Source organism: Meles meles, chromosome 11 (genome assembly GCF_922984935.1).
Source record: "Meles meles chromosome 11, mMelMel3.1 paternal haplotype, whole genome shotgun sequence".
Taxonomy (NCBI): domain Eukaryota; kingdom Metazoa; phylum Chordata; class Mammalia; order Carnivora; family Mustelidae; genus Meles; species Meles meles.
Genome location: NC_060076.1, coordinates 65,413,678 through 65,440,121, shown reverse-complemented (window position 1 = coordinate 65,440,121; position 26,444 = coordinate 65,413,678). Strand labels below are relative to the sequence as shown.

General features: G+C 38.0%; 2 protein-coding genes across 14 annotated transcripts in view; both read right to left on the bottom strand.

The window, feature by feature from the left end:
- The window catches only part of CDC14B (cell division cycle 14B), a 104,100-nt gene that overhangs the window by 22,199 nt on the left and 55,457 nt on the right, over window positions 1-26,444 (bottom strand). For 11 of the 13 annotated variants that reach the window (XM_046022545.1, XM_046022543.1, XM_046022547.1 and 8 more), the window contains exons 5-8: window positions 12,991-13,067; window positions 6,243-6,309; window positions 3,316-3,378; window positions 49-136 (exon numbers count right to left, since the gene is read on the bottom strand). In XM_046022545.1, coding sequence (XP_045878501.1) covers window positions 49-136; window positions 3,316-3,378; window positions 6,243-6,309; window positions 12,991-13,067 — 295 coding nt within the window. The remainder of the gene's footprint in view (window positions 1-48; window positions 137-3,315; window positions 3,379-6,242; window positions 6,310-12,990; window positions 13,068-26,444) is intronic. The other 2 variants (XM_046022539.1, XM_046022540.1) reach the window with 1 other exon arrangement.
- On the bottom strand, window positions 15,360-21,777 carry LOC123953060 (ubiquitin-conjugating enzyme E2 E2-like). The gene is given in 3 exon segments (XM_046022971.1): window positions 15,360-15,370; window positions 21,414-21,503; window positions 21,506-21,777. Coding segments are annotated over 3 exon segments (231 nt in total). The 5' UTR covers window positions 21,636-21,777.

The following is a 26,444-nucleotide window of genomic DNA, read 5'->3' as shown; positions in this document are numbered from 1 at the left end:
TACTTCTTATAATAACAGAATTATACTAGGTCCCCTATTTTCACATACCGCTTTCAAGTCTGGTTCTTGAATGAGGTCCACAGAAGGCAATAAATCGGTCTGGTATTATCCAATTTAAATCTCCATTTTCTGCTTTCTGCAAAGAGAATATCAGTACAATTCATTTTTAGACTTAATCTCCTGTCCACATCCCTTCTCAATACTGAGTGTCTGAAGGACTTCAAATCCATTTGTTTTAGCACAAAACTGTATATAAATGACCAGGAGACAAGAAAGTTAAAATTAAGCCTGCTATGAGTATTCCCAGGGAACAGTTAGTTAACTTCTCCTCGTCGTAATCGCTTTTCTTAAGACAGCATTTCTTTGGGATAGTCAGCTTTGGAAAATAGAGCTGACTGCTGCTACCTAAAATATAACTACATATTTTGGTTATTTTATCCACATAAATTCTCATGTGGTTACCGCTACTTAACAAGAAAGCGATTTTTTTTTTTTACTATGAGTGAATCCAGAAGCTTCCCTATTTTCCTTGAATGACTGTCTTCCAATATGAGCAATCTTGACTCCTTCAACAAAGGGAAAAAAACAAAATTCTTGATTTCCCCATATTTACACTTTACTTATAGAGAGACACACTTCCATCATTTTGTTAGCTATTTAGTAAGAGAGCCCATGAGAAATTTGCACTAACTCCACCAGGAAATTTGAAATTATAAGTACAGTAAGATTACAGTATATCTCTAGAAAAAAACACAAATATAAACTGAAATTTAAAACACTTTACTTCCTCTTATTAAGTCCTTTCAACTAAGTTACCATAAAAATTATTATAAGATAAATATAGCTAAACTTTAACAATAATAGAAATGGATACACAAAGATTTAAGCAGGAAGGGGAAGACACTTGATAGTGGAGGAGGAGAGAACTAGCAATAAGGGGCGCCTAGGTGGCTCAGTGGGTTAAGCCTCTTTCTTTGGCTCAGGTCATGGTCTCAGGGTCCTGGGATTGAGCCCCTGGGCTCTCTGCTCAGCGGGGAGTCTGCTTCCCCCTCCCCCCGCCTGCCTCTCGGACTACTTGTGATCTCTGTCAAATAAATAAATAAAATCTTAAAAAAAAAAATTGCAATAAAAACAAGATCAATTAGCTTTGCAATTGGGGTATACATATGTGCACTCAAGAACAAGGAAGAAATAAACTGGGAGTTGCCTGAGTATTTATAGGCCAGTCAGGTAATACAAATCCAATTTACTTGACTTAATTATCATTGAGGGGAATTAATGAGCCCATGTTCCATACTAAAAAGGCCTAAGCAGGAATGAGAATGGGCCCAGATATTTCAATTTTGAAAAGAAACCAGAAATCTGGAGTTTTTAATGAGAAACTGTTATTAGATTTCATTGAATTGCAGACATCACAGATTGTATTTAAGATGCATCCTGAATTCAGAGAAGTTAAAATGGGGAAAAAATAGGCATTATGGAATCAAAGAAAGACACTAATCCAAAATTTTTAAATACACCAGAAACTGAACAAACGACCCATGGTCTGTAGCTACGTAAACAGTTCCTTGGGTCTCAATGCAGTTTCACTGAAAGTAAACAGCTTTTGTCGGCAACCTTGCTATTCCCCACAACACTGCAATTTCTGCATTAGTGAGAGGGAAACTAATTAGCACCTATATTACTCCTTAGTAACATAAAGACACCACTCTGCTCCACTGAAGGATACCAACTGGCATTCTTACTAGTTTTACTTGCCTAAAAAGAGAAAGTATTTTTTATTTTAAATGTTTAATTTTATGAGGGTAAGCACAAAAATAATGGTATTGTTATATTTACTAGTTTAAGATGCAAATTACATATATATTGTACTTCAGATATGTACTCCCATTCCAGAGAAGATATGGTTGGCCTGAATGAATCAACCTGAGCTATGCTTTAGAACTTTGTACATCACAGTAGTGACTAATTGTAATTATTAAAACAATTCGGTTATACCTAACAGTTTAAAATAATAGTTACTCTAGAAATCAATTGAGAAAGGGCAGTAATCCAAGGATTCCAGATACTGCTGCACAGAGTGCTATCTGTGGAATCCCTCCATTATGAGTGAGAAAGTCTGCTCAAGGTAACCACGGTAGCATAAAGAGACAAGATTCCATGAGGACTCATGGTGAAGAGACCTTTAGCAAAGCATCTTACTATCTATTTAAAGGGCAGAATGGTAGAACCAAATTACTTATTCTCTTTTTTTTTTAAAGATTTTATTTATTTATTTGACAGAGAGAGATCAGAAGTAGGCAGAGAGGCAGAGAGAGAGTGAGAGGGAAGCACGCTTCCTGCTGAGCAGAGAGCCCGATGCGGGGCTCGATCCAAAGACCCCGAGATCATGACCTGAGCCGAAGGCAGCGACTTAAACCACTGAGCCACCCAGGCGCCCCCAAATTACTTATTCTTAAAAAAAAAAAAAACAAAAAAAAAAAACACTACATTTAAAAATGTAGAGGACATCTATTGCTTTGCTTTCCTAGACTTTCTTCTCTCTCTTTTTGTTTGGGTGGTTTGATAGGGTTGATCCCAGCACTCCACTCCCACTACCAAGATGGCCTACCTACCAACCACCCTCATCAGGAACACAGTCTGGTTTAGGGCTAGGTACACGACCTAGGCAGGCCAATGAGGAACTTGTCTTTTCTGATGACTTTGCCAAGAGAATAAATCAAAGCTGCTCATCACCATTTTTATCACTACTGGGCAGCTTTACCCTAATTTCAAATACTGGAGTACATTAATCTGGTCATGCATGAAGTTACACCTGCTCCTGGACGTTTTATTTATATAAGTCAATAAATTTTCCTTTTTTAGTTAAGCCATTTCTATTTACTTTCTGTAACTTGCAACCAATACCGTCTTGACTTCATATCAACAAAAGATTATGATAAAAATATTTTTTCCAGAGGTAATTAGATATATAATGACTACTCATCAGATCCTATGTTAAGGGTTTTATGATTTTCTCATTTACTCACTATATGAAAATCATCAACACTAAAAAAAAAAAAAAGAAAATTAAAGAAAAATGCCCATAAGTACATTCATGCAACTCTGAAAAGATGCATCAAATGCAGAAATCGCCATTAAGAACTGGAACTATAGAACTGGGGGTAAGAGGATAAAGACCTGATTTTTTTTTTTTTTTTTTTTTTTTTTACTCTATACACATCTAAATCATTCACTTCTTTAAAAAACAAGAATATTATCTCTGTAAGTAAAACATGAATAAAGGAGTTAAAAGCAATATCCTTGAAAACTTACTTCATAGTGTTCATATTCATCAAGGTTAAATGAGTTGAAATTAAGGAAGTCATACTGCATTGCCTAAAATCCAAAGGAAAGCTTTTAATAAAGATGTAAATAAGAAAACAATTTCCAATCCAATTTCCTAATTAAAAATTTCAGGAGGTACCCCAAAAGAGCATTAGTTATATTTAGATTTTGTTCCACATACTAGTTTTCAAAGAAGATGGATTATGTGTTTTAAATGCTTCCATTATCTGGAAAATTAGTTATAACAATATTTATTTTAATGAGATTTGATTTTTTAAAATTTTCCTTTATCAACTATCCTATCCATGCAGAGATAAATAAAACAAGTTTTCAAAGTAATGCTACAAAACTTATTAGCTCAACACCACTCAGCCTTCAAATCTAATGCCCAAGCAATGATCCCTAAATAAATAAAAAAGGAGGAAACTGTAGGTCAGCTTATTCTAAGTAAATCCCACCACTTCATAAACATTTTCATTTTCAAATTCTTTTGAATTTGGATTCAAAGATTTAATGTTCTTGATACTACTCAAAATTCAAAATTTTGAAAAAATTCTTCTTTCAATAAGAAGAAAAACCATAAAATTTCTGTTCTGTGGCCTCACTCTGAATTGCAGTGGGCAGATGACACTAAGCAAAATAAGCAGAGTATCTAGTTTCTGACACAAAGACCAGCTGGTGGCCCCTGAGAAGTGTTGTCCTTGGTTGATGATCTCCTAGCCAAGCAGTATATAATCAAGAATTTTTAATTGAAGTATAGTTGACATAGAATGTTTTATTAGTTTCAGGTGTCCAGCATAATGATTTGACAACTCTGGGTATTACCCAGTGCTCACCACAGGAAATGTAGTCACCATTGGTCACCATACAACGTTATTATATACTACTATTGACTACATTCTCTTCACTGTACTTTTCATCTCTTTGTATAAGCAAGAATTGTCAATCAGCAAAGGATCTTGGTTCATAAGGGGTGACTCTATAAACTTAACTTTCAAAATTTAAACTACTGAAATACGAATGAAAAATAAGGCTACAATACCAAACAAAAAACCCGTTTTTAAAAAGTTATTTAAATTCTAAGACCATGATGAATTATATTGCTTTGAATTCAAAATACTCAATATATGTCATGCTATTTGAACTACAGTATAATTCCTAACAGTTCCTAACAGAATGATACAAGAAAATGTAATTTGTAGGCAATTTCTATTCATAAGGAGAGCCCATTAGAAGCTGCATTAAAATTAAGTCATAATTATATTTGTTTTATATATGCAGTAACATTCCAAAGAAGCCACCAACAAAAAAATGTTTAAATTGAAAATCAGAAGCCATCAAATAAAATTAAATGTAGACTGAGGGGGGCGCCTGGGTGGCTCAGTGGGTTAAAGCCTCTGCCTCCGGCTCAGGTCATGATCCCGGGGTCCTGGGATTGAGCCCCGCATCAGGCTCTCTGCTCAGCGGGGAGCCTGCTTCCTCCTCTCTTTCTGCCTGCCTCTCTGCCTACTTGTGATCTCTGTCAAATAAATAAATAAAATCTTTAAAAAAAAAAATTAAATATAGACCAAGAAAAACAAACTTGGCCTATAGTTCCTGCTAATTAATTAGACTTTGGATGTAGTATCTGATTAAAAAAAAAAAAAAACTAAGCTGAGAAATAATGTAAACTGCTATAGAACGTTATAATAGACCATTTCCAAGGCTCTCTAAGTTTTTCACCTCTCCTTTTAAAGGAGAGAAGGGAGCCCTAGGATCAGGACAGTTATGCCTGCCTACATTAGCAGTTCCCAGGGGCCCATCTGGCAGGAACTGTAACTGCAACCGGAAGGGGTTCATTTCCATTTGCTGTCCCTCCATCTCTTGAGCACTTCCTCTGAACATTACTTGCCTAATCTGAGACCTGATGGAACTGCCTCAAGCCCATAGTAATGAACCCAACCAGCTCCATTTATCACTGGACTCAAACCCCCCCAAAAAAACCATTAAGTTCCATACCTTGTTGCCTAAGATAGGAAAAAAAGGTATACTAATTAATCTCTGAATTTGTTTACTACTTAGTTCTCAAAATTCTCAGAAAGCCACCTGTTTCATTATATAAGAAAGTAAACCCAGGTTTCTTTTGCCTCTGAAAATACAAGTCACATAAAACTTGAGATGTTGTTGAAGGCCATGAGCAACCGATTTGTAATTCTTGTTTCCTGTGCTGCCCTGACATTCAAGACGTATACCTGAGGGAGTGAGTGTTATAACCACAATCTGCTGCGTCCCATAACTCCAGGGGACCCCATTCATTTAGAATGTGATATGAAAGGTGTCCCTCAGAGTCAGAGACAGCAGGCAGCCCTGGTTATAAAACATGGGAGTTATTTTTAAATAGCTTTGACAAAGCAGTGGTGACCTACTTAGTCTTATAAAAAACCGAGCAACAAACTAATGGGCTATACAAATTCTTCCGTTGAACTAAAAATTGAATGCTTGAAGATACAAAAATGAAGTGTTTGTATCAGTTACTGTGTTCTAGAAATATCGGTTGTAATTAGGATTGGTGGATATCGGACACATAAAATACACAAATCAGAGAGAACTTAGAAACCAGTAATCTATTTACTTCTTGTTTTTCTCTGAAATCACAACACATTCAAAGCAAGTCTGGATTTAGCACCTAATTACGTAACTATCTCTTACTGTGCTCTGTTGTTCAAGAGGCTTTTCTCCAACTCATTCAGAGAAACACTCAGATTCAGAAAAACTTTTCTGGTTTGGCATCATTCTAACATTAGTGGGGAAATGGGATGTCAGAGGATACCTCTGACATCATACACATCTTGAAAGATCTTTGTGGAAGAAGGCCTAGCCTTCCTAGGGGCTATAGTTTTCAACTCAACACTGGGTGCATCCTACGAATCACTTACCTTCTTTACTGCATGAAAACAGTCGAGAAGTGTAATGTAGAAATTGCAACTTCCATAGGCAGCATCTCTGAAATCCCAAAAGTATTAAAATACATAGCTCAGTTAATTTAATTTTCTGTATTACACGTACATCAAGACAGAGCTGACTAGAATTCAAAATCAAACCACAAACTCAGAACCAGGCTCAAAAAAATATATATATAGATAGATAGATAGATAGATAATATCTATCTATCTTGCTTTTTGGTTCATTAAGTCAAGGATAGGTCACTGTTACAAATTTCACTGCAGTTTCCATATATTCCAGTAGAAACTGTTTTATAGATGTGGATTAATAATGACAACTTTCAAATTTCAAATGATCTCCCAAGATAATTTCTGGCCTTGATGGCTAGACTTCTGAAGTTTCTTCTTGAATTCTAATCAGTAAGTAGTATGTTCCCCTCTCCACAAAAGGGCAAAGCATTGCAATTTTTCTTCAAACTGGAAAATACCATATTAAACTGATATCAGGAAAGACTTCTTTTTGATTCTGTATTTACACATACATGCATGCCAAGTGTAAGTAGGTATTGTAGGTATACGTTCATCCATGTAGAGAAAACATATTGGGAAATCAAGGTAATGAAATACTAGATGTGAGTTAAAAAGCAGTCTGCTCCTAATAATACATTATATGTTTATAAAAAAGAAATTATTTTAAAAAATGCAAATTCAAAAACCACACATACACACACAAAAGCAGTCTGCTCTTCTCATTATGTTTTCAGTCTTTAACAAGTTAAATGAATAACTTCTTTCTGATTCTTAGAAGATCAGGGCACCAAGAAAACCACAGGAACTACAGGGTCAACCACTTTTGGTACTCCTGTGCAAGTGTTTAAATTAGTTTAAAGACAACTCCGCCCAATACCGCATCAACAGCTATCTGTAATCTTACCACAAATCTCTTAATGTCAGTTAAGAATTTGTCCAGAAAAATAAGGCCATCCTCCACTCCCACCTGCTTCTCCTTTCCAGCCACCCTGAGCCATTATAAAGTGAAAATGTTTGGAATTAGGCAAGATAAAAAGTAATTGAATTGTGATCATTCTAGAAATGCCAAATTGTGACTCTCTGAACGGTCCTTAATTGTTCCCCTGGTGGAACCAGGCTGCTACTGAAGCCATCATTATTAATTGCCAGCCTTGGTTTTATTACAATATTATAATCTTACCTGAAAAATTAAACAACACATTTAAAATTTCCAACTTACACAAACCTTTAGAATATACACTTTCATAGCAACATGAATAAGGAGGAAAAGGACATCCTTTTTACTTAAAATAGTTTTACTGTCTGAATTGGTTAGAATTATGGGGGTAAGTGATATGTTAGTTTACACAGGATGGCACACAAAGTCTTAAAACATGTTACTTTTTCCTATAACCTTCTGAATTTAAAAAGCTGCTCTTCCAAAAACTAGAAAAGCTCTCTATGCAGCTTAGAAAATGATTTTACCAATTGTTTATTGGCAATATTCAGAAAGGAGAAAAAGAAAATGACCCACAGGAGTTCTCAGTGTTGTTGTCCCTAGCCAAGTGGCATAAGCATCACCTGATTTTGTTAGAAATACAAATTCCCAGGCTCCACCCCAAGCCTACTGAGTCAGAAGTTATATGGGTGGGCCAGGTAATTTTTGTTCTAATAGGTCCTCCAAATGTTTGTGATGTATGCTCAAGTTTAAGAACTACTGACCTATAGAATCAACACAAAACATAGGTTTTATAGGAATAATTTTTTTAAGGAACAAAGAACATTTTTAGAAAGAGAACCTATGGTAGGGAAATGAAGTAATTTAGCCTAAACCAAACCCAAAATTGTCAGTGGAGGCACGCCTGTGGCTCACTCAGTTAAACTGCTGACTCTTGATGTCAGCTTAGGTCATGATCTCAGGGTCCTGAGACTGAGCTCTGTGTAAGGTTACTTGCTCTCAGTGTGGAGTCAGCTTGAGATTCTCTGCCCCTCCCCCTGCTTGCACGTGCTCTCTCAAATAATTTAAAAAATTACAGTGGAAATAGGGTGAACTCTCAAATTACATCCTCATTTTTTAACCACATTTTCTCAGTTACTTTTATTATCTTCTTAACCTACTGATAATTCCTCCCCAGCCAAGTTAAAGCCATGTTGATTCAGTCTGTGGTAACCTGAAATATTTATTCAATGCATATTTTGTGAGAACCTACAATGGGCCAAGCCCTGCTCTAGTCAATGATGATTCCACAAGCTTTAATCTGGGCTCAGCTAAAGTTCTACCTCATACATCATACTACCTGAATAGAAAACAAAAATTTTTCTTTACACATTCATGTATATTTCTTTTTTTTTTTTTAATTTTATTTATTTGACAGAGAGAGATCACAAGTAGATAGAGAGGCAGGCAGAGAGAGAGAGAGGGAAGCAGGCCCCTGCTGAGCAGAGAGCCCGATGCGGGACTCGATCCCAGGACCCCGAGATCATGACCTGAGCCGAAGGCAGCGGCTTAACCCACTGAGCGACCCAGGCGCCCCTCATGTTTATTTCTTAATACCGCCAACTTTAAACACACCCACACATCCTTCCTTCTACACAAGCAATCAGGTTTCCTCAAAACAGCCGAACAGCAGTTATGAATCTGGACATAAGGCTGCTGGGGGGGGTGGGGGAGCGGGGGGGGGGGGTGGTATTGTTACTAAGATCATTTAACAAATTTAGAAAAGTGGGCAGATGTGTGGCTCAGTCACTTAAGTATCTGCCTTCAGCTTGGGTCATGATCTCAGGGTCCTGGGATTGAGTCCCACATCGGGCTCCCTGCTCAGCAGGGAGACCTGCTTCTCCCTCTGCCTGTAGGTTCCCCTGCTTGTGCTCTCTCTCTCTCTCTGAAAAACAAAGAAAATAAAGAGAAAAAGACAAAGACAAAAACAAAACAAAAGAGAATCTTCTAAATAAATAAATATATAAGGCAGATGAGAATCAATGAAAAGATGCCTGGGTGGGTTGGGGCCTCTGCCTTTGGCTCAGGTCATGATCCCAGGGTACTGGGATTGAGCCCCACATTGGGCTCTCTGCTCAGCAGGGAGCCTGCTTCCCCTCCTCTCTCTCTGCCTGCCTCTCTGCCTACTTGTGGTCTCTGTCTGTCAAATTGAAAAAAAAAAGAATGAATGAAAAGAGTATTGCTGAGAAACTGCAAAACAAGGTCAAATACAAGCTTTAAGAATAACAGTTTTTGGAAGTTGAGGGAAATTGGAAGGGGAGGTGAACCATAAGAGACTATGGACTCTGAAAAACAACCTGAGGGTTTTGAAGGGGCGGGGGTGGGAGGTTGGGGGAACCAGGTGGTGGGTAATAGGGAGGGCACGTACTGCATGGAGCACTGGGTGTTGTGCAAAAACAATGAATACTGTTATGCTGAAAAAATAAATAAATTTAAAATCTCAAAAAAAAAAAAAAAAAAAGAATAACAGTTTTTGCAGCAGCTTGTATGCATTATAGCCAAAAACTGCAAATAACACAAGAATCCATCAAAAGGACCAAGGGCAAATAAACTGTGATAAGTTCATAGAATAGAATGCTACAAAAGCAGTAAAAAAAAGGATGAACTACGGATACTTGCCATAACATGGATAAATCTCACAGGCATTATGTATTTAAAAAGCTAGGTCCCAACCCTCCGTAATCCCTACTGTATGACTCTATTCATATGAAGTTCAAAGGCAAGAAAAACTGATGTGATAGAAGTCACCGTAGTGGTTACTTGGGGGATGATTACTAACTAGAAAGGGGCTAAAGGGAATTCTTAGGAATGCTGGCAGTGTTCTGTACCTGGAACTGGATGATAGTTATATACACATATGAGATTAGTAGATTTATTTTAACTATATTAAGATATACATTATATATTATATACATTGAGGGGCACCTGGATGGCTCAGTTGGTTAAGCTCATGATCCCTGGTTCCTGGGATTGAGCCCCACATCAGGCTCCCTGCTCTGTGGGGGAATCTGCTTCTCCCTCTCCTGCCTACTGCTCCCCCTGCTTGCGTGCTCTGTGTCAAATAAATAAAATCTTAAAAAAAAAAAAAAGATACACATTAAGAAAAAAACCAAAAATATGAATGTTCAATAAATGTTAGCTAAAGACAGGCACTATACTAGGTGTTTTATATGCCGGATGTTACTTAATCCTCATACCCCATTAGGGAGATCTTACTGTTATTCTCACGTATGGACTAGGAGACCAAGGCTCACATTTGTAAAGAACCATAGAGATGTTAGTGGCAGAACTGAGGGTCAAACTCCCCTCGGTCTAACATCAATAATCAAGCTATAAAAACTACACAATACTATCTCCCAAGAAAACAGAAAGCAAAGGTCCCCTTCCCCACTCTCAAAAATCAACTAAGAAGCAAAGGAGTATTACAGATAATACCAAAGAATAGCAGTGTATGTTCTTCCTAACAATAATAATCATAAGGTATTGAGAAAATACTGAACTACATTTTATACTATATTTTCATTTAGATGGCAGAGAAGTATCCATATAATCCACTAAGAAGTCACATATAGGTACATACAAACATGTAAACTCAGTGGTTAAAGAATTATATGTAAGTTGAATTAAATCTAATTAAGTATTGCTATGGAGCATAAAAAGTTTAACTACAAATGAATGCTATTCTTGTTAACAGCTATATTTATACTGTGCACTTAAAGAGTGGCAAGGATAAAAGACTATAATGCAATTTTTCAGAATATTATCATGCTTAAAAAATCATCAAAGCTTTATTAATTCTGATAGACCTACTTCCTAATTAGTAAGTTCAACAGAACAGTAAAATGTGGTGAAGCACCAGATTTTTAAATCTGCATATGCTGATACTTTTGTAAAATGCAGTAAGTATAAAATATGATAGTACTGCATTATTCATACCACAAAAGAACACAGTAACTTCTGTAAATAAAAAACTTTCTATTTAATAAAAATACATAAATTTTTTCACTTTATTATTTACAAATGAGAATGAATTACTAGAAAAAATAGAAGGAAAAAACAATCAAATACAAGCTCAAATTCTTCTAATATTTGATTCATTAAAGTACTGTTATTATAAAAGTCTCTAAAATCTTACTTGCAATTCCTATACTTGTCACAGCAAACTTCAGTAATTTTAAACACAGGTATGGCAAAAAGGCAACATTTATTCTGTTTTGGCCTTTGCATTTAAATTAATGCACATTCTCTTTTACATCAACAGTGTTCCATGGATCCTTACTTGGATTATGTGAAGTGTATGTGCTTGTTCTATTTCAGGACCTTATGTTATAAACTTTAAGAATGGCACTATTATAAAGGAATACCAATAGGAAGAACTCTACAACAAAATTAACACTATACACCAATGATCCTGTGACTCATAGACCACAGATACAAGCATTTCTTCTAAAGGAAGTATATGGTTGCTATAATATATAATAACACAGGTTGAGAAAAAAGGTAGAGCACTCTCCAGTTTAGAAAATAATCTTCATCTCTTCCTATCCTCCTCAAATAACAGAAGACCTAACATAATCCTTGCACTAGAAAGAAAGATGGTAGTACTAGGTTCAAAGTAATTCTTTTAATTTGCTAAATCACTTAATATACAGTCTTCAGTGCAATATAAAGCTGAAACAAACATCTATTTCATGGAGTAAGTCCATGGCAGTCCTACACTTACTGAGGAAGATTTTGCCTAAAGGTCAATGGGAAAAGCTTGTCTAAAATGAAGTCAAATTTATAATCATGTTTTTCAAAGCAAGGCCATCCCTTCAACATCAGGCATTCAAGGTATATGCAACAATACTAAAACTACTAACTTACGAGTAATAATGCAGTACTTAAAATTATCACAGTATGCAATCCGCAAAATTGTTTCACATGTTTATCTCATGTTAAGTGCCATACAATATTTCAATTATGTAGCTAAGTCAAGGATTCTGAGGAACAGGTAGAAAAACTTTGAGAACTTAAAGAAAAACACAAGCTTTTTCAAAATATCTTCAACACAATCACCTGGTAAGTTTGAGATGAGGATGAGGCTACCACCCGCTTATACACAGACACTACTTCTATACCACCTTGATGACAGAGCCATTTGGTTTTTCTAGCAGTGGTGCTGGCTACACGAGCAACCTCACCCACTCTCTCTGCTGGCGTATTGCTAGGACAAAGATGTTCCTTTACGCCACTGAAATTAACTCCTGCTTATCAGGAAAACTTATTTCTTAACTCTTCAGGGCTCAAACTCCTCAGTGGTAGCTCTGAGTGCTGGAATCCCCGGAATGTCATCTTATTACAAAGTATAGTTTCCATAAGTGGCAGAGGTTCTCATGCAGAAGTGATTCACTGCCACGAGGGACACCTGGCAATGTCTAGAGACATTCTGGTTTCCACAATTAATTTCGTGGAGGTGGAGGTGTTACTGGCAACTAGTAGGCAGAAGCTGGAGATGCTGTTAAACATCCTACAATACACAGGACAGCCCCCACAACAAAATGTCAATAGTGTCACTGTTGAGCAACCTAGATCTGTGGTGTTATTTGTACCCACTCTAAAATGACTATTTACCAGGTCTTCCCCCCACCTCTCTCCACTCCACACCCCGGCCAAAAACAACTACACCAAGATATTTCAAGACATTTCTGGCAAGGGCCTGATTGAATGAGTCTGTCATGTCATTCTTATATTTACCTGAAAGGGATATAGGACGTATCTCCACACATTAATATTCTATATGCTTCTTCTGGAGCTCTCCCCAAATATATAACCTACATTTGAAAAGAGAAGAAAAAGGCAGTTTATTTCTAAATGAAGATACAGTGTTGTCACTGCAAAATTTTGCACGATTTCTCTCCAATTAACTGAGCCTGGTTCTCCAGTCTTCCCAAGGGTCCTGAGTACCAGGTAGAGTACTCAGTACTTCACCAGTACCCAGTACCCCACCAGTGAATTTTTTTCCTTAAATCTGCCATAGCTAGTTTCTTTGCTTGCAGGAAGAGCACTGAACAAACAACTTCACAACAACTTTGTGGTAACAAGTATAGCATTTTTAAAACAGGACATTTTCTGTATCAGGACATTAGACGGAACACATGCTTTTAACCTCACCTCCTTCTGGAAAATCCACTGAAATGACCATAAAGAAGTGTGTAGGGGATGTGGATGGGAAATGGACTGAGACTGGGGAAAAGGTGGAGAAGGACATAAAGGCAGAGCAAGATTTTGATTAACTTTTTCATTGAGATTTAACTACTTGCAACACTGTACAGGTTTCCTATAAAACTGCATTTGCTTCCTATTTTCATTGGCTTCTTTTATCTTCAGAACTACATTACGCTTCCATCTTTAGGTGGTAGAGTTATTCCAAGTAGATTCTTTAGCATTTTGGATCCTCCATTGGTATTCCTGGCATTTCCAATAGTTTCTTGTTCTCTGCCCTGACATTTACAGACAATGTATATGATTTTTTTGGTGGGTAATTCCTTTCTCTCAATAATTCATTCATGTTGCTCCACTGTCTTTTCAGTGCTAGAGTCGCAGAAGTATTTTACCAGCCTCTTTCTCTCCTCCTCTTGCTTACAAGTAACCTATAAGAAACTTGGAATTCAAGGGGCATCTGGGTGCCTCAGTCAGTTAAGCACCTGCCTTCGGCTTAAGTCATGATCCCAGGGACCTGGGATCGAGCCCCAAGTCGGGCTCCCTCATCAGCAGGGAACCTGCTTCTGAGCCCTCTCTTCCCAGCTCCTGTTCTCTCTCGCTATCTCTTTCTCTCAAATAAATAAATAAAATCTTTAAAAAGAAAGAAACTTGGAGTTTGAAAATTTCACTGACATCCCCCTAAGTAAGTCATCCACAGTCTCCAATGAAGTTTGCCTGGGACCTTCTGACCCTCATTCAATCTGAAGGCACGAGCCTTTTTCCAACTCAGAATCTTCCTGCAGGGCAGGGCATTTTCAGCTCATGCATGGGAGGATGGGGAGGCGGCCACAGCATTAGATTTGGCATATACATCATTACATAAATTAGATTCAATGCTAAAGCTTACTTTGGGATAATATACTTTTAAATTTTGACCACTATGGGTAATAGGGAGGGCACGTATTGCATGGAGCACTGGGTGTTGTGCAAAAACAATGAATACTGTTACGCTGAAAAAAAATAAATAAATTTATTAAAAAAAATTTTTTGACCACTAAAAAGAAATCACTAAAGGGGTGCCTGGGTGGCTCAGTTGCTTAAGCGTCTGACTCGTGATTTCAATCCAGGTCATGATCTTAGGGTTGTGAGACTGAGCTCCGTGTTTAGCTCCACACTCATTGGGGAGTTTGCTTGAGATTCCCTCCTTGTGTTCCTCTCATGCATACTCTCTAAAATAAATAAATAAATCTTAAAAAAAGCAACAACACTAAATTATATATATACTAAATTATAAACTTTTTATCCCCATTAGTTACACATACGAGCTGTTTCCTCAACCTAACTGTGAACTCTTTGAAGTGAGGACCCATGTCTTAGGTTTCATTTTAAATTCCTGGTACATATACTATATATGGACTCTGATTCAATCTTTAATTCACTGAACTTAAATTCTTAAGTTTTAAAAAATCTTTGGATTAAGAGAAATTATAAAATCACAGATCCAACAAGAATCTTTGAAACTTTGAGGACATGTCTCAAAACTGGTCATTAACAGTTGATTCAGCTTCCAGAGAGCATTTTACCAATTTTCTGTTTAAAAATTTTTTTTTAATATTTTATTTATTTGACAGAGAGAAATCACAACTAGGCAGAGAGGCAGGCAGAGAGAGAGGAGGAAGCAGGCTCCCCGCGGAGCAGAGAGCCCGATGTGGGGCTCGATCCCAGGATCCTGGGATCATGACCTGAGCCGAAGGCAGAGGCTTTAACCCACTGAGCCACATAGGCGCCCCCAATTTTCTGTTTAAAGAATCATAATGGAGAGCTTTTTCCCAATGTCTAGGCTGTTTCTCAATATGGTTTAATCCTATTGACTCTAAAAAAGAAAAAAAAATACAAAATTTTAATTAACTATACAGAATCTTCTAACGTTTATCTATGGCAGCATACAAATCCATGAAAAAAGGTTTAAGAAAAAATAATTGATTACAAGAATAAGAAAATGCTTTGTTACCTTGTACCTAGTACAAATTTTCAAGTACAGTTATTGGTGACTCATATAAGATTGCAATTTATCGGGGCGCCTGGGTGGCTCAGTGGATTAAGCCGCTGCCTTCGGCTCAGGTCATGATCTCGGGGTCCTGGGATCGAGGCCCACATCAGGCTCTCTGCTCCCCAGGGAGCCTGCTTCCTCCTCTCTCTCTGCCTGCCTCTCTGTCTACTTGTGATCTCTCTCTCTGTCAAATAAATAAATAAAATCTTTAGAAAAAAAAAAAGATTGCAATTTATCACTAACCATAAGATAATCTATTATAATGTCATCATTTTTGCTATACATTAATTCCTCTTTTAAGCATCAACTTATCACATGACTTTCTATTTTATTACTTTTTATTTGGAAGAACAGCATGATAATTCTTTTAGGAAAAAAATTTGAAAATCCAACCCTCCCCCCCTTTCCAAATTTCCTCATTCTCTTATACTCTCCAACATGTTTGCTTTCTCTTCTAAGGTTTACTGTGTAACACCAGTAAAGTCTTTTCTTTTCTCCATTCTATTTTAGGACTTACTAGTAGACAGACTAGTAGAGGTCCAGAGACCTCTTTCAGATTCTCCCTAAATTTCTAGTAAGACCTTCTCTCAAATTATATAAATTTTTCCTTAAGTACCAGGTTAAAGATAATTCTTTTTTTTAAATTCTTTTTTTAAATTTTATTTTTTTTATTTGTTTATTTACAGCATAACAGTGTTCATTGTTTTGGCATCACACCCAGTGGTCCATGCAGTATGTGCCCTCCCTATTACCACCACCTGGTTCCTCAACCTCCCACCACCCCGCCCCTTCAAAACCCTCTGGTTGTTTTTCAGACTCCATAGTCTCTCATGGTTCATCTCCCCTTCCAGTTTCCCTCAACTCCCTCTCCTCTCCATCTCCCCATGTCCTCCGTGTTATTTGTTATGCTCCACAAATAAGTGAGACCATATGATACTTGACTCTCTCTGCTTGACTTATTTCGCTCAGCATAATCTCTTCCAGTCCCGTCCATGTTGCTACAAAAGTTGGGTATTCATCCTTTCTGATGGAGGCATAATACTCCATTTTGTATGTGGACCACATCTTCCTTATCCATTCATCCGTTGAAGGGCATCTTGGTTCTTTCCACAGTTTGGCGACCGTGGCCATTGCTGCAATAAACATTGGGGGTACAGATGGCTCTTCTTTTCACTACATCTGTATCTTTGGGGTAAATACCCAGCAGTGCAATTGCAGGGTCATAGGGAAGCTCTTATTCTTAATTTCTTGAGGAATCTCCACACTGTTCTCCAAAGTGGCTGCACTAACTTGCATTCCCACCAACAGTGTAAGAGGGTTTCCCTTGCTCCACATCCTCTCCAACACACGTTGTTTCCTGTCTTGCTAATTTTGGCCATTCCAACAGGTGTCAGGTGGTATCTCAATGTGGTTTTAATTTGAAGCTCCCTGATGACTAGTGATGATGAACATTTTTTCATGTGTCTGATAGCCATTTGTATGTCTTCATTGGAGAAGTGTCTGTTCATATCTTCTAGCCATTTTTTGATATGATTATCTGTTTTGTGTGTGTTGAGTTTGAGAAGTTCTTTATAGATCCTGGATATCAACCTTTTGTCTGTACTGTCATTTGCAAATATCTTCTCCCATTTCGTGGGTTGCCTTTTTGTTTTGTTGACTGTTTCCTTTGCTGTGCAGAAGCTTTTGATCTTGATGAAGTCCCAAAAGTTCATTTTTGCTTTTGTTTCCTTGGCCTTTGGAGACATATCTTGAAAGAAGTTGCTGTGGCTGATATCGAAGAGGTTACTGCCTATGTTCTCCTCTAGGATTCTGATGGATTCCTGTCTCACGTTGAGGTCTTTTATCCATTTCGAGTTTATCTTTGTGTACGGTGTAAGAGAATGGTCGAGGTTCATTCTTCTACATATCGCTGTCCAGTTTTCCCAGCACCATTTATTGAAGAGACTGTCTTTTTTCCATTGAATATTTTTTCCCGTTTTGTCGAAGATTATTTCACCATAGAGTTGAGGGCCCATATCTGGGATCTCCACTCTGTTCCACTGGTCAATGTGTCTGTTTTTTTGCCAGTACCACGCTGTCTTGGTGATCACAGCTTTGTAGTAAAGCTTGAAATCGGGTAACGTGATGCCGCCAGTTTTGTTTTTGTTTTTCAACATTTCCTTAGCAATTCGGGGTCTCTTCTGATTCCATACAAATTTTAGGATTATTTGCTCCAGCTCTTTGAAAAATACCGGTGGAATTTTGATCGGAATGGCATTAAAAGTATAGACGTTTTAACAATGTTTATTCTTCCAATCCAAGAGCATGGAACAGTCTTCCATCTTTTTGTGTCTTCTTCAATTTCTTTCATGAGTGTTCTGTAGTTCCTCGAGTACAGGTCCTTTACTTCTTTGGTTAGGTTTATGCCCAGGTATCTTATGGTTCTTGGTGCTATAGTAAATGGAATCGATTCTCTAATTTCCCTTTCTGTATTTTCATTGTTAGTGTATAAGAAAGCCACTGATTTCTGTACATTGACTTTGTATCCTGCCACGTTACTGAATTGCTGTATGAGTTCTAGTAGTTTGGGGGTGGAATCTTTGGGGTTTTCCATATAAAGAATCATGTCATCTGCGAAGAGAGAGAGTTTGACTTCTTCCTTGCCAATTTGGATACCTTTTATTTCTCTTTGTTGTCTGATTGCCGTTGCTAGAACTTCTAATACTATGTTGAACAAGAGTGGTGAGAGTGGGCATCCTTGTCGTGTTCCTGATCTCAACGGGAAGGCTGCAAGCTTTTTCCCATTGAGGATGATATTTGCTGTGGGTCTTTCATAGATAGATTTTATGAAGTTGAGGAATGTTCCCTCCATCCCTATACTTGGAAGCGTTTTCATCAGGAACGGATGCTGGATTTTGTCAAATGCTTTTTCTGCATCAATTGAGAGGACCGTGTGGTTCTTCTCTCCTCTTATTGATGTGTTCTATCACACTGATTGATTTGCGAATGTTGAACCAACCTTGCAAGCCAGGGATGAATCCCACCTGGTCATGGTGGATAATCTTTTTAATGTGCTGCTGGATCCTGTTTGCTAGGATCTTGTTGAGAATCTTGGCATCCATATTCATCAGTGATATTGGTCTGAAATTCTCCTTTTTGGTAGGGTCTTTGCCTGGTTTGGGGATCAGGGTAATGCTGGCTTCATAAAAAGAGTCTGGAAGTTTTCCTTCTGCTTCAATTTTTTGGAACAGCTTCAGGAGAATTGGTGTTATTTCTTCTTTGAAAGTTTGGTAGAATTCCCCAGGGAATCCGTCAGGTCCTGGGCTCTTGTTTTTTGGGAGGTTTTTGATCACTGCTTCAATCTCATTACTAGATATCGGTCTATTCAGGTTGTCAATTTCTTCCTGGTTCAATTTTGGGAGTTTGTAGCTTTCCAGGAATGCATCCATTTCATCTAGGTTGCTTAGCTTATTGGCATATAACTGTTGGTAATAATTTCTGATGATTGTTTCTATTTCCTTGGTGTTCGTTGTGATCTCTCCCTTTTCATTCATCATTTTATTAATTTGGGCTTTCTCTCTTTTCTTTTGGATTAGTGTGGCCAGTGGTTTATCGATCTTATTGATTCTTTCAAAAAACCAGCTTCTAGTTTCATTGATACATTCTACTGTATGTCTCGTTTCTACCTCAGTGATCTCTGCTCTAATCTTGATTATTTCCCTTCTTGCATGGGGAGTTGGTTTGATTTGTTGTTGATTCTCCAGTTTTTGGGTTTTTTTTTTAGATTTATTTATTTATTTATTTGACAGAGAAATCAAAAGTAGGCAGAGAGGCAGGCAGAGAGAGAAAGGAGGAAGCAGGCTCCTGGCTGAGCAGAAAGCCTGATGCGGGACTCGATCCCAGGACCCTGAGATCATGACCTGAGCCAAAGGCAGAGGCATTAACCCACTGAGCCACCCAGGCGCCCAGATTCTCCAGTTCTTTAAGGTGTAGAGACAGCTGGTGTATTCTGGATTTTTCCATTTTTTTGAGGGAGGCTTGGACGGCTATGTATTTCCCCCTTAGAACTGCCTTTGCTGTATCCCATAGGTTTTGGACCGAAGTGTCTTCATTCTCATTGGTTTCCATGAATTGTTTAAGTTCATCTTTGATCTCCTGGTTGATCCAAGCATTCTTAAGCAAGGTGGTCATTAGCTTCCAGGTGTTTGAGTTCCTTCTGAACTTTTCCTTGTGATTGAGTTCCAGTTTCAAAGCATTGTGATCTGAGAATAGGCAGGGAATAATGTCAGTCTTTTGGTATCGGTTGAGTCCTGCTTTGTGACCCAGTATGTGGTCTATTCTGGAGAAGGTTCCATGTGCACTTGAGAAGAATGAGTATTCTGTTGTTTTAGGGTGGAATGTTCTGTATATGTCTATGAGGTCCATCTAGTCCAAAGTTTCATTCAATGCTCTTATTTCTTTATTAATTTTCTGCTTCGATGATCTGTCTATTTCTGAGAGAGGCGTATTAAGATCTCCTACTATTATTGTATTCATATCAATATGACTCTTTATCTTGATTAATAGTTTTCTTATGTAATTGGGTGCTTCCATATTGGGGGCATAGATATTCACAATTGTTAGATCATCTTGGCGGATCGTCCCTTTAAGAATTATGTAGTGTCCTTCTGTATCTCTGACTACAGTCTTTAGTTTAAAATCTAATTTATCTGATATGAGAATCGCTACCCCGGCCTTCTTTTGAGGCCCATTGGCATGAAAGATGCTTCTCCATCCCTTCACTTTCAGTCTGGGTGTATCCTTAGGTTCAAAATGGGTCTCTTGTAGACAACATATGGATGGGTCCTGTCGTTTTATCCAATCTGCAACCCTGTGTCGTTTTATGGGCGCATTCAGGCCATTCACATTGAGGGTGATTATTGAGATAGGTTTTTATTGACTTCGTGTTGCCTTTGAAGTCTTTCTGTCTGTAGATTGTTTCTATATTTCTGTTCAATGATATTCTTAGGATTTTTTCTCTTTTATAGGACCCCCCTTAATATTTCCTGCAGTGTCGGCTTAGTGGTTGCATAGTCTTTTAAGCCTTGCCGGTCTTGGAAACTCTTTATCTCTCCATCCATTTTAAATGTCAGTCTTGCTGGATAGAGTATTCTTGGTTGCATGTTCTTCTCATTTAGTACTCTGAATATATTTTGCCAGCCCTTCCTGGCTTGCCAGGTCTCTGTGGAAAGGTCTGACGTTATTCTAATGGGTTTTCCTCTGTATGTAAGGAGCTTCTTTGTCCTAGCTGCTTTTAAGACGGTCTGTCTTGAAATATAATTCCTCATTTTAACTATAAGGTGTCGTGAGGACTTTCGAGAATCTAAAATCTTGGGGGGAAATCTCTCTGCCTCTAGTACATGAACGTTGTTTCCATTCGTGAGATTGGGAAAATTTTCATAGACAACTTCTTCCACTATATCTTCTAGACTTCTTTCTTTTTCCTCCCCTTCAGGGATTCCAATAATTCTGACATTGGAACGTTTCATGGCATCATTTACTTCCCTGATTCTGTTTTCGTGGCTTCTGAGCTGTTTGTTCCAGGCTTCCTCCTGATCCTTTCTCTCTATCTGTTTGTCCTCCAGATCACTAATTCTATCTTCTGTCTCAGTTACCCTAGCTTTTAGAGAATTTAGATTAGATTGGAACTCATTGAGAGCATTTTGAATATCATCCCTGGTGGCTTTCAGTTCTGCCCTAACATTGTGAACATCATCCCTGGTGGCTTTCAGTTCTGCCCTAATCAATTCGGTTTGGTCATCCATGGCTTTCTCCAACCTAGCTATTGCCTGGATAATTGTTAGTCTGAATTCCTTTTCTGACATATTGTCTATGTCGATAGCCATTAGCTCTGTTGCAGAAGGCCCATCCTCTGTATTTTTCTTCTGTTGGGTATTCCTCCTCCTACAGTTGGGAGGAGGGTCCAGTGTAATCTCTGCAAGTTCCCTCTGAATTCTTTTAGCACTAGTTGACAATTTAGCAGCTGTTTTGCTGGATATTTTCCCTCCTTTTTCTTGGGCTGAACTTATACTCTTTCTGGTTCTTGCTGAACACTTTCACGTTGGTCTCCATCAGAACTTCCTCCACTAGTGGTTGGGCTGTCATCAACTCTTTGTGCCTCAGTGGACATTTTAGATCCCTCGGCGCCTCCGCCACTGCCTGCGGCCGTTCCAGCTCTGGCTCCCCAGGCTGTTGCCCGCGGCTGCTACTGTGGCCGCCCCTGAGTCCTGGAAAGTGAAGCCACCGCCTCCGTGAGATGCTGCCGCCGCCCGGCCGTCCGCGCGCATGCGCCCGCGAGTGCCAAGATAATTCTTGTTACTCAAGATTGCAGTTCTTTAGTTTCTTCAATTACTAAACCTGCAATTAGGTATTATTTCCTTCTAACCTTCAAAACAAAAATAGTCTAATATATTAACTAATTTTGCAAGTTGGATGTATGCTTTGGAACACATGTTCAATTTAAAGAACACAAGAGTACTATAACATTTTCTCCTTTGGGGGAATAAAACCTAAATCCCTAGTAATGAACTTTAAAAAAGTTATTTTTAAATCCAGCTGGGGAATGTTTGTATATAATGTACATACATAGATGAAATGGGTATAATGAGATAAGCTGAAGGAAATTTATAGACTCAGAATAAATCTATTTTATAGTGCTACAGTCTGAATGCTTGTGTGCCCCACCTTGCAAATTCCTATGCTGAAATCCTAACCCCCAAAAGGTGATGGTATTAGTAGATGGGGCCTCTGGGAGACGGTTAGTCATAAGGGTGGAACAATCATGAATGGCATCAGTGTCTTATAAAAGAGGCTCCAGAGAGATCCTTAGCCCCTTATACCATGTAAGAGGCCTCACCAGACCATGCTGATGTACCCTGATCTCAGAACTCCCAACCTCCATAACTGTGGGAAATAAATCTCTGTGTGTTTATAAGCCTCCCAGTCTCTGGCAGTTCATTACTGCTACTGACAAGGACTAAGACACGTAACTATCAATGGAATATTTGCTACTAATCTATCATTTTTTTCTTTCTTTTTTTTTTTTTAAGATTTTATTTATACATTTGACAGACAGAGATCACAAGTAGGCAGAGAGGCAGGCAGAGAGAGAGAGAGAGAGAGAGGAGGAAGCAGGCTCCCTGCCAAGCAGAGAGCCCGATGCGGGGCTCGATCCCAGGACCCTGGGATCATGACCTGAGCGAAAGGCAGAGGCTTTAACCCACTGAGCCACCCAGGCGCCCCTCTATCATTTTTCACTGTACACCAATCCATCTTCCCTAGTCAAAAGGCCTTGCCATATGAAATTATTTTAAATTTAAGAAAAACCCTATAAATGACTCCTACATTAACACAAATCCCCAAATTAGTAAACTCTAAATCAATGCAATGTTATAATCTGTCACTGTGTTCCTGGCAGTTTCGAAGCTAGGTCCTTCTTAAATCCCTTTGGTATATTTTCATGAGAAGCTATGAACAAATATAGAATGGTCATTCTAATTCCACACTGCTCTCCAAAATAGGAAGCAACAAATGAGAAACAAGAGAGATATTAAACAGCTGTGGCAGCCAGCTTCTGAAACAGCCTTCATGATGCTCATCTCTTGGTATTTCTACCCTCCCAGGCAGCCCCCTCCCACAAGGATTAGGGCACCCATGTGTAAACAATGCATAAATGGCACAGTATGACTTCTGAGGCTAACTTATAAATGACACTGTGGCTTCTGCCATGGATCCCTCACTCTAGATACCTCATTCAGTGAGGGCAGTTGGGCAACCCACGTGGCAAGGAACAGAAGCCTCATGCCAATAACCACCATTAACCGGCCAGGGGTGTGAATAGACCATGTTTTAGCAGTGTACTCTCCAGCCCCAGGCAAGCCTTCAAATGATTGCAGCCCAGTGGGGTAATGTGTCAGGCAAATTTGTCAGGCAAAAAAAAAGGTAACAGGGTAGCAAAATAAACAGTGAATAAGGAAATGATCACTTCAGTTTGCTAAAAGTAGATAAATAAGCAAATAGATGACAAGTGCAGAGATGTAAATGTAAACAGGCCCCAAGGCTTAGAAAGCCCGTAGTCTCTCTTTCTCTGTCTCTTTCTCTGAGGTAGGTAATCTCTCTGAAGAAGCAAAGGCCGATCTCACAGGATGAATAAAATATGAGGAAAAAATACTTGAGAAGTCAGTAGAGTTTTTTGAAGTCCTAGTGCAAAGATCTTTTTTTGCTGAACAATACCATAGCCATTTCTAGGACTTCCACACTCCCATTTTTAAAAATTATCATCTGCCTGCCCCAGTCCCTGTGACAACTGCTAACCTTGGACTACTGATCTGTATTTCAAAACCTGGGAGGGGCTTGATCAGTGGTGAAGGAAATCAGTGGACTGAAAGAAAAGAATTACAGCCTGATCATTCAGTTTCAATCCTGACAATTCAGGCCTCAAATAATAAAACCCAATCAGTTAGACACATACTTCTTATTTCTTTTCTTACATACAACATTTTGAAGCTCAAGCTATGTACTCAGAGAGCCTTAAAACCATCTTTGTATGGTTTTAAAAACCAAAACATTACACAAATCATCCTGAGAATGAAGAATAACAAAGGGTATTTAAATTCCACAACAAATGTGGCAGCCAGATAAGCCAGTAAACCATTTTCAAAAATTTTTCACAGAGAAATGTCACAATATTTCCAGTATTAACTATTTTCACTTCAACCAGATGACACAGTCTTTCCTATGACAAGTCTTAAATGATCGTTCTTAAAAAAATCACTCACCAGATTAACACAGAATGTTTATGAATCAATGAAAGTTAGAAACAAGCTTAAAGATCCAACTGCTGAATAAAAAAGGTGAGTAGGGATAAGACTTATACAATTAACAATTTTATATGATAAAATAAATAAAGTAAAATCACTTTCACAGCTCCTGCACTAATACAAAAAAAAAATCCTAATCACGTAAAAAAAAAAATCATTTTAAAAAATCCTAATCATTTTTTTAAAAATCAGATAGCCTTAAATTTCAGTAGTTTTAACTTTTCAGTTTTTTTTATGTATATATGTATATAGATATATATAGTAGATTGGTAGAATGATCCTTGATTTAGATAAAGGGAAACTGCAAGTTTGGCATAGCAATCATGTATCTACCAAGGCCAGACAGCTAATAAATGTGAGGAAATTGGGCCTGGGTATTAGTGTACAAGGTTATATTACGTTGGTGTTAGGGATATTTTTTTAAAACAAAGCGAAAATCTCAATTTTTTTTTTTTTTTTTTTTTTTGCATGAAACCTCCTAATGTTTAAACGTTGGCAAAAGCAACCTACTATTTATAAATACTCAAGCTAGCAGGCCACTACTTTTCAACCTGTTATAGTCACTGGTCACCCAAAATCACACTGCTTGTTACTGGATAGAAGAGGGCCTACTGCTCAGGCATTATTTATAGACAAGAAACCATACTATCTAAAACATGTACTGAAACTAGGACAGGAGCCAAAATTCCAGAGAGCTTAAAGATCTACAATCAAAGCTCACAATAGAGAGCCATTTCCCTTCACTCTATCCCCAAATTAATACCACCCTGCAAGTGTCACAGGCGGCTGTAATACCAGTGGTCAGGCTCACGGGAGCAAGAAAGGAAGTGAGGCTGTGATCAGTTGTGATGCCTTCAGCTACCTCCACCACATGGCCTCTTCCTCTGGCCCATGCCGTCCCCTTCTGGGCACACCTCGCACTAACCAGCTCCTGGTTGCTATTTACAGCAGCCTGTTGCTATTTGCCCAGGAAGGTGTCTGTTGGGTGATTAGTGTTTACAAAGACTTGAGCTGTCACACCTGATTTTATTCTCCCATCTCTGGTGCCCCATCTAGACTGCTGTTTGCTGAACTAGATTTTTACCTACTGCTTTCTGCTCCCTTTGGTTTAACTTCTCATCTGATCCCTTCACCCTGGAGCCACCTTAAGCCAGCACTGACTACTCTGGGTCCAAAATAATTAAATCCTTAAGAAAAAGTAGACCACAAGTTCAAAAGGTCTTCATTAAATAACAAATTAAGTCCCTGAGCTTTTAGCATGACTGTTGAAGTAATCTCAAATTCAACACAATTTAGGATTCTACTCACAGACTGAATTAATAAAATCCTAGAACTTAATTAGTATAATTTTCGATGTAAATGTTTACAAGGGAAGCCATTCTAAAGGTTATAAAAACTGCTTAGAATTTAAAAATACTACAGAGTGATATTCTGAACAAGGAATCTACATGTTAGCAAAATTAGCTCTCCCAAAGTAATCTATTGAACATTAAAGGAAAGCAAATTTGTAAGCTATATACCAAGAGTTTCCTTGTATCAATTATTTTACACTGAGAACACTTTAACTACAAAAAAATGTTAGAAATGGTGGTTAATTTCCCAGGCTAGCCCTCAAAAGTCCATTTACCTATGGAAGAGCTGAATACTATGTATCTACAGAAAAATGTAATTGCTGGGGCAATAAGATTTGAACAAAGTTGATAACCAACAAGATAAAATGGCATCTTTCTTGTTTTTTAATATAAAGAGTAGATTTAAGATATGAAAATAGTGGAACGAAGCAGAAAAAATATAAAGAAAAATACATTCAGTGAGTGCTTAATTTGTGCCAGATGCTCTACATAAATTGGAAGTGCAGGCAGCTCAGTGCCCTCTTCCAAAAAGCTGTTTTGCAACTAGAAATTAAAGTTTGTACCTACTAATATAATAATGCATTACCACTTCCGTTACAAAATATACATGTAAAAAAATTACACAGTAAAGAGAGATAAAGTGACAATTATTTCTTAAATGATTATGTAGAGTAATTGTGCTTTAAAGAACCTCTGTTCACTAAAATATTAATAAATTTAAGTTAATGGTGGTTTGTTCTAACATTACCACACCAACAACAATCACAC